Raw genomic sequence first — 14,373 nt, 5'->3', positions numbered from 1 at the left:
CTGAAATTTTGGAAGACAGAAATAAAGAAATGAAAAATAAATTCTGGATGTACTCCGTAGAAATTGTTGTTTACTTTTGCAATGTGATGGATGCCTGTTCTGGTGTGTGCATGTGATAATCTTTGAATAACTGTCTATACTTATGGCTATGATTTCTGAACAAGTGGTATCATTAAAGGACAAACTTTTAAATGCCCAGTTGGGTATATATGCTAATCTCAACTTTGTTAAATGCTCCAGACATATCCATCTATTTGTTCTCATGATATAACTGAATTCTATTATATTTTCAAATGTGAGTCACATTGAATCCGACTTTGCTTGGGATAATGTGCGATATAAATGTTAAAAAAAAAATCCTTTATCCTCCACCTTTTAAGACACTGCCTATCCTGCTGGATAGTGATGGCACAAGGAAGCTGGATAGTGATGGCACAAGGAAAGCAAGTTTGGTCCAGTGAAGACTAACTCAAAATAACCTGTTCCTTAGCTGGGGCCATATTGAAAATGTGACCATACCATGCCTCTGTGGGTTATGTTCGTCTGTCCAATTTAGATTGTAAGCTCTGTTGAGCAGGGACTGTCTTTTTCATGTTGATTTGTACAGCGCTGCGTAAGTCTAGTAGCGCTATAGAAATGTTTAATAGTAGTAGTAGTATTCAATATCACAATTCCTCATGTACAGCCACAAAACAAACTTTTAGGGTGGATAGTGTTCACAATGAGCTCCTTTTATTGTCGACTAGATAGAGAAAAGAGTTTTCAGTTTTGGCACAGTTTAAGTCATCACAAGAACAAAATATAAGAAAACCAATGGGCTGCATTAGGGGCTTATAGCCCATTTATGTTTAAACAAAAGAGATCTGCATGAAACAAAATATTTATTTTTATTTTGACTTATAAAACCACTTGCCCCTGAAACATGTTCAAAACAGAATAATCCATTTGTGTATCTAAAAGGTAAACTTCTACAGAACAAATGAAGATGTGATTCCATGTGCCCCAATGAAAGGAGAGATTAATTCTATTTAATTTCAATATATTCCATGATCTTTATAATACCAGGCTTTCCAAGGCAGATTACAACAACAGAAGATGAACCCATGAGGAAAAAGGATATCCTCACTGAAATCTGGCCATTTGTATTATATAGAAGAACAATGAAGAAAAATGAGCACAAACTACAGAGTTTATAATTGCTGCTTCTACCAGCTACAATAATTTTTGAAGCTGTTTTAGTGATATTCAATTGCTATTTCTTTTCTCCTCCACCTTTTAGGGCACTGCCTATCCAACTGAAACAGCTTTAGACTTGTTACCGAAGGACCAACAATAAAGAATGACAACGTGGATGCAGTAGCTCATAGAATTGTTTGATTTGTTTTGAGTATATAGCAATGACGGCTGCACAAGGGAGTGGAAACAGATTAACCAAATTGGATTCCTTGTTTACAGGGGACTAGAGATGCTCACTTCCACTCCTGTCTATTAAACCTCCTTGGGCCCCAGAGTATCCAGACATAGCCTGTGGTGATCACTGCCGCAGCCAGTGACAGGCAATGGCAATTACAGCAGGGGATTCAGTACATATGACAAAACAACAAGAAGACGACCTCGGCGACTCCTAAATATCATCTCTCACCCCCAGAGAAACAGCAAGAGAGACTCAGTGGCTACATCATATCATCTGTCAGCGGGAGGTTACAGAGTGGGGCTGCAAAGAGGGGCATAACTGAATGGAGCGTCCAAGTTTTCCTGAGGGCGTCCTCGCAGGACGTCCCCGCAAAGAGGCGGGGAAACCCATATTATCGAAACAAGATGGGCGTCCATCTTTCGTTTCAATAATACAGTCGGGGACGCTCAAATCTCCACATTTAGGTCAACCTTAGAGATGGTCGACATAAATGTTGAGATGGTCGACCTTAGAGACGGTTGTCCCCGGCTTTCGGCGATAATGGAAACCGAGGATGCCCATCTCAAAAACGACCAAATCCAACTCATTTGGTCGTGGGAGAAGCCAGCATTTGTAGTGCACTGCTCCCCCTGACACGCCAGGACACCAACCAGGCACTCTAGGGGGCACTGCAGTGGACTAACTGATGCACTAACTGAACGGAAAAAGTTCTTCCCTTACCGATTCCTTAGCGATTCGGAAAGGCACGGGCATGCATGAAGGAAATTGCATGCAAATGAGCTGCTCGCTGTTAGCTCATTTGCACACGATTTCCTTCCTAAGGAGGGGAAGCCAGTCTTTGGCATGCGCAGAGCTGCCACGCATAACGCTTGGCTGCTCTGCACGTGCCAAAGATGGCTTCATACATGCAGACAAGCTGCGTGTATAATAGCCATCTACAACCTTAAAAAAAACACAAGTCCAGGTGAAAACATCCACGGGCTCGTCAGGGATGTCTTTTTTTTTTTTTTTTGAGTATGGGTGAAGGACATCCAAGTGTTAGGCACCTTCGCTATGCCTCAGTTCCTACGACAGGCAGTTGAGGACGTCCAAAATGTGGATGTTTCTGTGAGAAGGACGTCCATGCCTTTGCTATGCCTCCGACACCCCCTTTATTTATTTATTTATTTGGATTTTGGATCACAAGTAGCAGCAGTGGGATTTGACCCGGCCACCTCTGGATTGCAAGACCAGTGCTCTAACCATTAGGCCACTCCTCCACTCCACTCCCTTGAAATTTGGCCGTCCCTGTGGGGGGGGGGGGGGGGGGCGCAGTTCAGGACATCCAAATGTTTGAAAGAAGGACGTCCACACCTTTGCTATGCCTCCGCTGACACACACATACCTCCCCTCCCAGGGACCTACATACTGCTGCAATGGACCTGAGTATGATATTTGAGGCTGGCAAAAAAGTTTTTAAAGTTGTTTTTTTCAGGGTGGAAGGGGGTTAGTCACCATTGGGGGAGTCAGGGGAGGTCATCCCCGATTCCCTCCGGTGGTCATCTGGTCAGTTTGGGCACCTTTCTGAGGCTTGGTCGTAAGAAAAAAATGGACCAAGTAAAGTCGGCCAAGTGCTCGTCAGGGACGCCCTTCTTTTTTCCCATTATCACTCAAGGGCGCCCATCTGTTAGGCACGTCCCAGTCCCGCCTTCGCTACCCCTCCGACACGCCCCTGGGAACTTTGGTCATCCCTGCGACAGGAAGCAGTTGGGGACACCCAAAATCAGCTTTCGATTACACTGATTTGGGCGACCCTGAGAGAAGGACGCCCATCTCCCGATTTGTGTCGAAAGATGGGCGCCCTTCTCTTTCAAAAATAAGCCTGAAAGCCTCTCTTGTTTGTGAGGCTGGGAGGCTCCCACCCCTAGGAAACAGCAAGGGCACAGCAGACCAACATATCAGCTTCTAAGTACCCTGTAAAGCAGCAAGAGAAGTTCAGTGGCCCCAACATAATCTCTTTCATCCCCAGAGCAGCAACAACAGAGGTTCAGCAGCTCCATAATATCACCTCTCAGTGAGAGGTTATAGGTTTCAAGCTTCTCTATGTGCCTCTATGGTCCTCTAACGCTGACATCGCTGAGGGGGAAAGGCAACTGGGGCAGGCAGCGGCAGCCAATGAATATCAGGCTTTCACCATCTACAACTGCACAGGCTGTGTGGCAGTGATCAGCTGTAAGTTAAGATTAAGCAACAGGGACATGGAACAAAAAGGGGAAGAGAGAGAGAGCAAGAGGGAGATATGTCGCTTGCCAGTGCTGCATACTCCCTGCTGTCCTCTTACAACTGTTGGAAACCCCAGCTCTAGGATACTAAACTGGGAGAGAGTTAAGAACATGGAAAAAACCAGAAACCTTAAGTTTGATTAATAAAACACAAATGCAGGAGATTCAAGTTGAAAGTAATATTCCATATGACCTCTTGTATAACTCTCACCAAAGTCCAGATGGTCTGAAGAAAAAGTGACAGTGACAGATTATTAGCAATCAAGACAGCAAGCCCAATCTTACATAACTATCTCCAATAAATGAGTTACTTTTGTACATGTCATGACAGAAATGAGCCTTACTCCCATGCCAGGAGAATTCTCACACTCATTGCTACACCTGCATTGTATCAGAAAGAACACCCTAGTTTTTGGCAGGCTCTATTAGTAAACCCTCTTCTTTTAAGGATAGGGGTTGTGGCATGAAAGTGGTAATAGGCCATTTTTTAAATATTTATCTTTAGGGGGTCCACGTCACTAGTTAGTCTTCTGAACTTTTTTTACTCTTTCCAGCCCAACAGATGCTAGAAAGAAATTAGACATAAAAGATCAAGAATGTTTCTGGGTAAAATACAACTCTGAAAATTTGAAAGAATAGGACCAAACAGCATGGTGGAAAAAACTGTGAAAATATATCAAGTTCAGAAATGGGCTAGATCAGAAGGAGAGGGGGCAGAGGAATAAGCGCCCCCCCCCCCCCCCCAATATATTTCTATGTGAAAAGTGGTACCAAAACTGTATGAGAAAGAGCAATTCGATCAGTCTTACTCCTGTCCCAAAGGCTAATCTGTTACCTGGAGGTGGGTACCACTCCCAAGCATCTACTGTCTGAAGTGAAGAACTCAGGGGTCTATCTGTATTCTAAACTTTCAATTAATGTCCAGGCAAATATGGTGGTTACATCTTTCTTTTATGAACTCTAGATATTTTATCTACTGGCGAATTTCATACAGTGCTACAATTTTTCATGCTTATTAATTTAGACTAACTCAGGTGTTCCCATTAAGGCTATCCATGCTTTACAAGAAGTTCAGAACTCTACAGCATGTCTCTTAACTAACTGTGAGTTTTATGACCATACTATTCCCTATCTGAAGTTACTACACTGGCTAATTGTCAAGTAAAATTTAAGATTTGTTGTTCTGTGCTTTGCATACCAATGCTCCCGCTTAAATTACATCACTGGTTGCTTATCAGGTATCTAAAAAAAACACTGCAGTCTACAGGTACTGGGCTATTAGTTGCCCCCTGGTTTGGGCTACTTGCCTTAGTGCTACTCATCTAAATCTAATATGGTTATTTATATTCAACTTAACTAAATGGCAGCTCAAGGTAGATCACAAAAGAATGGCAACAAATTAAAAACTTAATAGCTTAATAAATAAGATTTCAAAATATGTGTAAACGTAAAATAATCAACTGCTCTTAAATTGCACGGTAATTTGTTCCAAAGCTCAGGTCCACTGCCTACAACTTGTTATGGACTTCCAACACGCAAGATCAGAGTGGACTGTTAAACGAATATCAGGAGAGGAACACAAAAACCAAGCAGAGGAATAAAGTGAAGTCGGTGTACAAAGATAACCAGATGCCAAGCCACATAAAATAAATAAAGTTTCTAATTAATTCTGACCTTCACAGAGAGCCAGTGTAATAATCCTAAAAGAAAAGGGGTAGCGAGTTCAAAATGGCTGCCGTGTAGGTCGGACGCATTTTTAGAGCTCCTGCAAATTTTCCTTTTTTGCGGGTTTATCCTAGCAAACTTATAGAAATGCCGAAGAGGAGAGGGAAGGCAGCTGCCGTGGCCCACCAGCGCCCGATAACCCCTACCTGAAGCGGCCCACTTGATGTTTTTTTGCAGCGCGCTCAACAAGACGCGAGTACGCCGGTGAGCAGCTCGCTGGGATCATCCGCTGGTGGTGAAGGCACGCGGGAATCCCTTGAGCTTGAAATATCTTTGAGCCCCGACGCTCGAACACCTCCTCCCCCTCCAACACAACGCGAGTTTGCTCTTCCACAGGCGGCGTCAGTGAATCCTAACCCGGAAAGGGAAATGGACGAAGGTAGACCGAGGGCAAGAGAAGAACACGAAAGAGAGAGGACCGTGCTGACTGGGATACCAACGGAGGGAGAAATTAACCCCAATTGGGCTGGAAGTTCCCTGCAACAGGAGGTAGGAAGCTTTTCAATTGCTCGATTTCAGCATAAACCTCCCGAAGTTACACTTGACTGTTTATGGAATTTGATAGCAGATCTCGGCAAAGCTCTGCTTCCACAGATACATAAACTTAAACAAGATGTCGAAAATGTTGAGGATAAAGTTAAATGCTTAAACACACAGGTGGAAAATCAAGCCAAGGAAATACAGCAGATACAAGAGACTCAAAATGTAATGTTGATGGATTTAATTAGTTTAAGGAAAAAAGCTGAAAACATGGAAAATTTTACCAGAAATAATAACCTGCGGTTTGTGAATTTTCCGTATTTGCCTAATGTGGCCCCCAGAGAGATTTTAAAAAATTACCTTAAGGAAATTCTTCAAATTGAAGAAGATAATATACCTCCTTTTACCCAAATATTCTATATTCCCTCTGGGACCATAAGGCAGCAACAACAACAACAAGAGAATCAACCCTTAGATGTGTCTGCATTATTAGAGACCTCCGATACTGACCAAGCACTGCCAGCCACTTTGGTGGCGACAGTAACTTTATTACCCGATAAGAACTGGATTTTGAGACTATTTTATAAACATCGTGATAAAGTATTTAAGGGATTAAAGATTAATATTTTCCCAGATGTGTCAAGAGAAACACAGCTACGCCGACGGAAATTTCTGCAGAAGAAACAAGAAGTGATTAACATGGGAGCCACTTTTTTCCTAAAATTTCCATGCAAGTGTTTAGTAACCTACCAACAAGAAAAATTTATCTTTTTTGACCCATCCCAATTGGAGTTGTTTATTACAGCAAGAAAGACTGATAGAACAGCAGTTCCAATTAGTGAAAGCGTTTGAAATAGAATTAAAGCGTCTTAAATGGGTCCGACCCACCATTTGTTAGAGTTTTTTCCTGTTAAGCTTCACTTATTGTACATTTTGAACTCCCAGTTAGTGGACTTTTGACTGAGACAAGAAATTATTATGTAAAATGTCTTGCTTTATGAAGTTTTTTTCTTTCTTGATCAGTCTTTCCTGTTACAAGATTGATATGCTTGTATAATTAAAATTCAATAAATAAATAAAAAAAGAAAAGGGGTAGCATGATTAGTAGATTTGCCCCAAAGCCCAATTTTGCCGCTGCATTCTGCACAATCTGAAGTTTACATTTCTGTGAGTCTGGTATACCCAGTAAAACAATGCTACAATAATCCAATTGACTCATAATAGTGGCCACTAATATTGTGTTTCCCAAGTCCAGTACTGGAGTACCTCTTGCCAGTCAGGTTTTCAGAATATCCAAAATTAATATACATGCTCTTGATATGCATGCACTGCCTCTATTATACGCAAATCTCTTTCATGCATATTCATTATGGGTATCCTGAAAACCTGACTGGCAAGGGGTTCTCCAGAACTGGATTTGGGAAACACTGGTTTAGATGAATCTAAGAACGGTTTAATTCAGAGTAAAAGTTTTAGGTTAGAAAAAGTTTTTCTAACAATTCCATTAATGTGTTTTTCTATGTTTAGATTTGAGTCTGTCATTCCAAGAATCTGAATATCCGATTGGAGGGAGTTTTCAGAGGTAGTTAGTTTTAACTTAGATGGTGGCATGTTTACATCTTGTCCTCCCACCATAAGATGTTAAACTTGAAACAGTAGATCATTAATCCCAAACAGAAGTACAAGTACAAAATGCCCGATTCTCATAGCACAAACCCAAACGGTTTTTAACTTGAAACAGTTTTTATTGAGTTTTCGATCAAGTGCATAACGCCAGAAGGGAAACAGATCAGTAGATCATTAATCCCAAACAGAAGTACAAGTACAAAATGCCCAAGTCCACCCCAAGCCTTCACCACACCATACCTCCCACTCCCCCCTTAGTAGTAGGACAAGTGCAACCAGTATCCATAGAGCCTGGACTCTTATGACCCCCCCCCCCCCCCCAAAAAAAAAAAACCCTGCAAAGATGTTAGTTTTATCAGGGTTAATCTAATCTGCAGACCATTAATTAACATCCACTGGCAAAATTTCTCAAATACCCTGGTCATTAAAGCTTTTTCCATTGCTGGTCCTCAATTAGGGAATACTCTGTCTTCTGAGATTCATCTTGAAGGAGACTACTTGACTTTCCATAGGAAAAAAAAAAGTTAAAGCTGGTTTGTTTCAGTGAGCTTATCTAGATTAATATTTTGTGGCTGGTTGGTTTAAGTTGTCTGGTTATGCATGTTTTCTTTTAACCAGACAGGACAAATATGTTTTTTTTCTATTTGCATAATAAATGAATAAATAAAGCAAATGCATTAAAATCATCCAAAAGTAAAGTCATTGGGAGCACAAATTTGTCAGTATCTTGACATAAGTGAAATTTTGAGGCAACATTATTTATCAGTAAGGCCCTGGAAACTGCACCTGCCCCTCTATGGAAAGAGACCTTACTGCAGAGCTTCCCAAACTGTGAGTCACAAAATCCGCATTGGGGGGGGGGGGGGTTGCACCTTTGGCAGGTACTCTATAGGATATCAATGGCCTGTGCCATCTGAGGGTCATGTGCTTTCTGCAGTAGCATGAATAGGGACCACAGCCATAGAAAGACTGGCAAGTGCTGCCTTACAGAGTCCATTTTAGCAATGCTGGAAGCTACAGGAGCTAAACTTCTTCAGTAACTGTTGCTATTACTACAATGAATAACCTAGAACTCGATTTCACCTGATAGCATTGTGAATTCAATTTGCTAACACAACTGTCAGGCTCTGAGCTCTATTCAGTCAATTACTACACAACTGTTTTCTATCTAGATCGGATCACGATTTAAATTTTATTCAGAGAAAACATGCTATTATTACAGATGTTCTGACTTTAGCAGATGGTGAGCAAAAGATTGAAGAGCCCTTTCACAGTCTTATTAGTTTGGCATACATTCTATCTATTCCACATGCATGTTCCTTTCACCAGATAAGACTCATCTTGATACCTGATATAACAAATGCCATACAGACGCGCATTACTTGAATTACAAAACAGCAGTTGCCTGAAAATATCTACAGCATTTGTTGAAAACACTGGCCGATTCCAAACCCTGAACATGTTAATAAAAGACAGCAACTGACAGAATGATGTGTCCTTCTCAGAGGGCAGACACATGCAACCCTGAAGCAGAGGGGCAACAAGTGTCAGCTCTGTACTGTACTTGATCCGAGCTTGGCATGCATCCTTTTCATCATGGGCCCCTTAAGAACACTGCACAACAAGGGGTTTCTCTGGACAGGGGAAACACTTAGCATACTGCGACATGCTGCAGCTGTCACTGTCCAGTCTCACTCACACAGACACGCACACATACTTCATCACCACAGAGCTGCAGGGGAAAGCATCGCTATCCCTCCCCTCCCCCCCGGGCTCGCCTCCACTCAGGGACCCGCTCCCGAGGGCCAGTCCCCCTCTACCGCTCCTTACCTTGGCTTTCCCAGCCTCCAGCTTCTTCTGACGCTCCTCATCCTCCATGGACCCTGCTCGGGAAAAAGCACAAGGAGTTACTCGTTGCCCGCCACTAGCTGCTATCAACAGCGCTCACAGACCACGGACCTCCCTCTTCCCTGGCCGCTTCTCTAGAACGCTGCGGAGCCGACACGTTCAATTCCACGTAAACACAGTGAGGCGGCCGAGGAAAGTGACGTCAGCAACACTCCTTCCTCCCCCCCCCCCCTTCTGCAAAAATGCTGCCGCCAGAGCTCGCGGGCTTTACGCTCGTCGTTAGGTCTGCGTGGTGTGATACGCGTGCGTGGTGGACCGTGCAAGGTAGGTAGGTAGCAGGTGGGTGAGCTGGGAAGCGTTCGTGCAAAGTGGTTTTATTACAAACTGACCGTTTCGGTTGGGGCCGCTGAGAAGCGAGAGAGGTAGCAAAGGGGACAAACTGTTAACGAACAAAAGGAGGGGCCTGGAGACAACTGTCATGGCTATTTTTGTTTTTCTGGCGGGTGTCCTCTATTGTAGTGAGCATAGCTATGCTTTCGGCATTGTGACAAGTTATCTAATTCCAGGAAGAATATTAAAGTCAGTCCTAGATTCTACGTTCTCTGTACCAGTAATTTTAGGCACGCAAATACCATCAAACACTGGGATTTGGGAATGTGAGTGAATTAATAGGAGTGCCTTAAAATCTTTCTCTTGGCATCTGGTAACTTAGCAACTCTTTACTTTGCAGTCCTCACAATCTGTGTTGTTTCTGCTATAGTATACGTTGAGAGCAAAAGGTATGCAGGTCCTTGCTTCTATACTTTCTGCCTTGTTTTACCTGGCATCTCATTTTCTCTCGTCTTCCATTGCTTTTTTACCTTCTTACACATCTCTGGCTTTTGTCGCATCTTTCAGTTATTTCTTCACACTTGTCCTCGTTGTTTCCTTTCATTTCTCTTATCCAGGGCCAAATCTAGTAGTGAGTGACTGTTTTTTTGTTTTATATTTTTACATATGACCTTACTTTTCAGGCTCTACTGGTTTATGTAAATGAGGTGAGGATATAAAGAAAATGAGGGTAGTGAAAGATCTTAATACTATCTAGCTTGCCCACCCATACCAGCTACTTAGTTTTACAATCCCTCTCGGAGATTCTTTGTGCTTGTCCCATCCTTTTTTGAATTCAGTTTCAATCATTGTTTCCTCTGCAGGGAGGCTGTCCTGTACATCCGCCACCCTATTTGAAAAATAATTCCTTTGATTACTCTTGAGTCTATCCTTCCCTTTTCACTTTTATTCTGATCCCTCATTCCAGAGCGCCCTTTCAACTGAAAGAGGTCCTACATAACGAATATCTGCACATAGCCCTGCTTCTATTTCTTCATCTCCACCTCACCCCTATGTATTACCCCTTGCTGCCACAAACCCACTATTTTCAGCTACCTCTTTCACATTTCTCCATTGTTTTGTCTGTTCTCAGCATCTCTTTCATTATATTCACTAGTATCCATTTCACTGCATCTTCCTCTGCATTTACCTCCTGATCTTCTTCCCTCTCCCCATGGCACCTGCTTTTTTACAACCTTTCCCAGCTTCCACTTGTGCTGCCTCTTTATTGGGTTTCTTTTAATTTACCAACTGCCCCAACTTCCCTCATGCTTTGTACCTGTTCCCTGCTTATTTTCCTCTTCCTCTGCATTCATCCATCCTACTTCTTTCCTCTCCCCCCCCCCCCCCCCCATCTTTATCATAGTAATATAGTAATCTGCCTTTAGCTGTCCTAATTAAGTGGCTCAAACTCATGCTTTCACTGCAACGTAACCACTGTGCTCTGTCTATGGCAGCATCATGCTTTTTCAAAATGTGGTGCCAATATAGACAATGTAAATCAGTTGGCAGTGGATAAATGGGTTCCTGCTGCTGCTCATTTCAATGTCTGAATGTAAGATTTGGGAGAGAATTAGATCTTCTGCTTTGGTCTCCATAAGGAATTGGTGGACCTTGCAACAGTGCAGTACGCCAGGTTGAATGCCTTGGTTTGCAGTGTGTATATGGTTTACTAGTAACTCTGTTAGAGATGCTGTGTATTGTTGCATTTTGGAAGATGATGGCAATATCAAAAATAGATTTTAAAGATGCATGAACACCCAACAGTATGTTCTCTAAAGTTCTTTCTGTAACAGGCTCTGCATCCACATGTACAGATTAATCCAAAGATTATGTTGTACATTTAGCTTTTGAGATACGAGGCCTGATTTTCTACAATTTTTGTCACGTTCAGTGTCTATAAGATATTAAAGCCTAAACCAGATCCTTGTGCCCCTTAAAGCTAATTGAAAACAACAGCTTTCAATGATTTTTCTGTTAGTGCAGTTAAAAGTTAGTGATTCAAGTAGGGGGATACAAATCCCCAAGGCTTGGGCTATCAATCCAAGAGAAGTACAGCAACAAAATTCAGCATAAACATTGGTTATTTTGTGGATATACATGATCCAACAAGCATTATGTTAATTAAAAAAAAAATCTTGCTTCATCATTTAAAATAAATTGCACACCACAGGCAACAGCTGTGCCAGTTCCATTCTCAGCACCCTAGAGATCCAGAACTAGGTAACAGGTATTAGGTGCTTCAGTTGTGTATACAGAATAAGACAGTAAACAGTTTCCACCTACTGCAGTTGTAAACACATTTTTAATCAGAGAAATTAGTTCTACTTTTTTAGTGATAGTCAAGTCTATACAAAATCTTGTTATTTGGAACGTCTCAAAAATGTAAGGATCATTGATTTTCAGATTGTTTTTAAAGTGTGTCTGCAGGTATAGCTGAGAGTTTGTTCATGACTTGATAATGGTGCATGCCAGAATATGGGAGCAGATGAAGATGCCAGGCAAGTGAATGTCGATAGGTTAGGAGTGTAATGAATGTGTCAGAGTACCCAGGGGAGGGAGATGGTGCAGGAAGGGGGCAGGTGGAAAAGAGGGAAACTTAAAAAGGGTGAAAAGTGGTGAAGGTGTCAAGAGAGCTACCGGCAGTGGCACAAGTGATCAAGTAGACAGGAACACCCAATGGCGATCATTAAAAATATATTTACCATCCCTACCCACATCAATGAATAGCTCTGAAAAGGTTGTCAAAAATACATTTTTTATTTTTACTGGTATAATGTTATCAATGTAGGAGTGTCTAGCCCACAAGTCAAGTGTGATCTGGGAGCCAAAATTGCCCTCAGTAGCTCAAGAGCAGCCCCTACAATATGGCAGAAATCACTTCTTTCTCCTCTACTGTTGCTCCTACCTTATTTGTGGACTACAGCTTTTGACACGGTTCCCCACAGGAGGCTCTTAAATAAACTGGATGGGCTGAAGACAGGACCCGAAGTGGTGAACTGGATTAGGTACTGGTTGACGGACAGAAGCCAGAGGGTGGTGGTGAATGGAGTTCGTTTGGAGGAGGGAAAGGTGAGTAGTGGAGTGCCTCAAGGATCGGTGCTGGGGCCGATTCTGTACAATATATTTGTGAGTGACCTTGGTGAAGGGTTAGAAGGTAAAGTTTGCCTATTTGCGGATGATACTAAGATCTGTAACAGAGTGGACACCCCGGAGGGAGTGGAAAACATGAAAAAGGATCTGAAGAAGCTAGAAGAATGGTCTAAGGTTTGGCAATTAAAATTCAATGCCAAGAAATGCAAAGTGATGCACTTAGGGAATAGAAATCCACGGGAGACGTATGTGTTAGGCGGCGATAGTCTGATAGGTACGGACGGGGAGAGAGATTTTGGGGTGATAGTATCTGAGGATTTGAAGGCGACGAAACAGTGTGACAAGGCGGTGGCTGTATCTAGAAGGTTGTTGAGCTGTATAGAGAGAGGTGTGACCAGCAGAAGAAAGGGAGTGTTGATGCCCCTGTATAAGTCGTTGGTGAGGCCCCATCTGGAGTATTGTGTTCAGTTTTGGAGGCCGTATCTTGCTAAGGATGTAAAAAGAATCGAAGCGGTGCAAAGAAAAGCTACGAGAATGGTATGGGATTTGCGTTACAAGACGTACGAGGAGAGACTTGCTAACCTGAACATGTATACCCTGGAGGAAAGGAGAAACGGGTGATATGATACAGACGTTCAAATATTTGAAAGGTAGTAATCCGCAAACGAACCTTTTCCGGAGATATGAAGGCGGTAGAACGAGAGGACATGAAATGAGATTGAAGGGAGGCAGACTCAAGAAAAATGTCAGGAAGTATTTTTTCACGGAGAGAGTGGTGGATGCTTGGAATGCCCTCCCGCGGGAGGTGGTGGAGATGAAAACGGTAACGGAATTCAAACGTGTGGGATAAACATAAAGGAATCCTGTTCAGAAGAAATGGATCCTCAGGAGCTTAACCAAGATTGGATAACAGAGCCGGTAGTGGGAGGCGGGGCTGGTGGTTGGGAGGCGGGGATAGTGCTGGGCAGACTTATACGGTCTGTGCCAGAGGCGGGGATAGTGCTGGGCAGACTTGTACGGTCAGTGCCCTGAAAAAGACAGGTACAAATCAAGGTAAGGTATACACAAAAAAGTGGCACATTTCTTGGGCAGACTGGATGGACCGTGCAGGTCTTTTTGTGCCATCATCTACTATGTTACTATATGTTACTGTGTATGAAATAAAGTGAAGCACTGCCTCCCTGTAGTTGCTCATAGTGTATCATTGGTGCAATACAATGTTATTGCTTTATTCAATTTCCAACATATTACAATGCACAACAAAAGCAAAATTTATAAAACCCAACAGAAAATAAGGAAAAACAACCTCATAAAAATTGATGAGGGAAGAATTTAACAGCCCACTTTAAGGGAGAAAGGAAAGTTGTCAAAATAAAGGAATATATGGTACATATTCCTTAAATGACCCATAGTTCCCATCTACCACCCAAATCCTGAACCAATTGGCAAACCTTAAAATTAATGATCATTAAGAAATTCTTCTAACTGAATTGGATCAACAACCTGAACATCAAATTGAAGAATTTATAGCACAGCAAGCACCAAACAACAAACACT

General features: G+C 42.4%; 2 protein-coding genes across 4 annotated transcripts in view; one reads left to right on the top strand and one right to left on the bottom strand.

Annotated features, from left to right (window-relative positions):
• The window catches only part of AKAP9 (A-kinase anchoring protein 9), a 547,514-nt gene extending 538,041 nt beyond the window's left edge, over window positions 1–9,473 (bottom strand). For all 3 annotated transcript variants that reach the window (XM_030200158.1, XM_030200166.1, XM_030200175.1), the window contains exon 1: window positions 9,337–9,473. In XM_030200158.1, coding sequence (XP_030056018.1) covers window positions 9,337–9,384 — 48 coding nt within the window. In that variant the 5' untranslated portion in view covers window positions 9,385–9,473. The remainder of the gene's footprint in view (window positions 1–9,336) is intronic.
• Window positions 9,474–9,597: 124 nt separating this feature from the next.
• Window positions 9,598–14,373, top strand: part of MTERF1 (mitochondrial transcription termination factor 1) — a 41,287-nt gene continuing 36,511 nt past the window's right edge. Inside the window, 1 exon segment of the mRNA XM_030202632.1 lies at window positions 9,598–9,678. The gene's annotated coding sequence lies outside the window, so the exon portion shown is untranslated.

This window comes from Microcaecilia unicolor, chromosome 1, assembly GCF_901765095.1.
Source record: "Microcaecilia unicolor chromosome 1, aMicUni1.1, whole genome shotgun sequence".
In the NCBI taxonomy this organism is placed as follows: Eukaryota; Metazoa; Chordata; class Amphibia; order Gymnophiona; family Siphonopidae; genus Microcaecilia; species Microcaecilia unicolor.
This window is presented reverse-complemented; position numbering and strand designations above follow the sequence as displayed.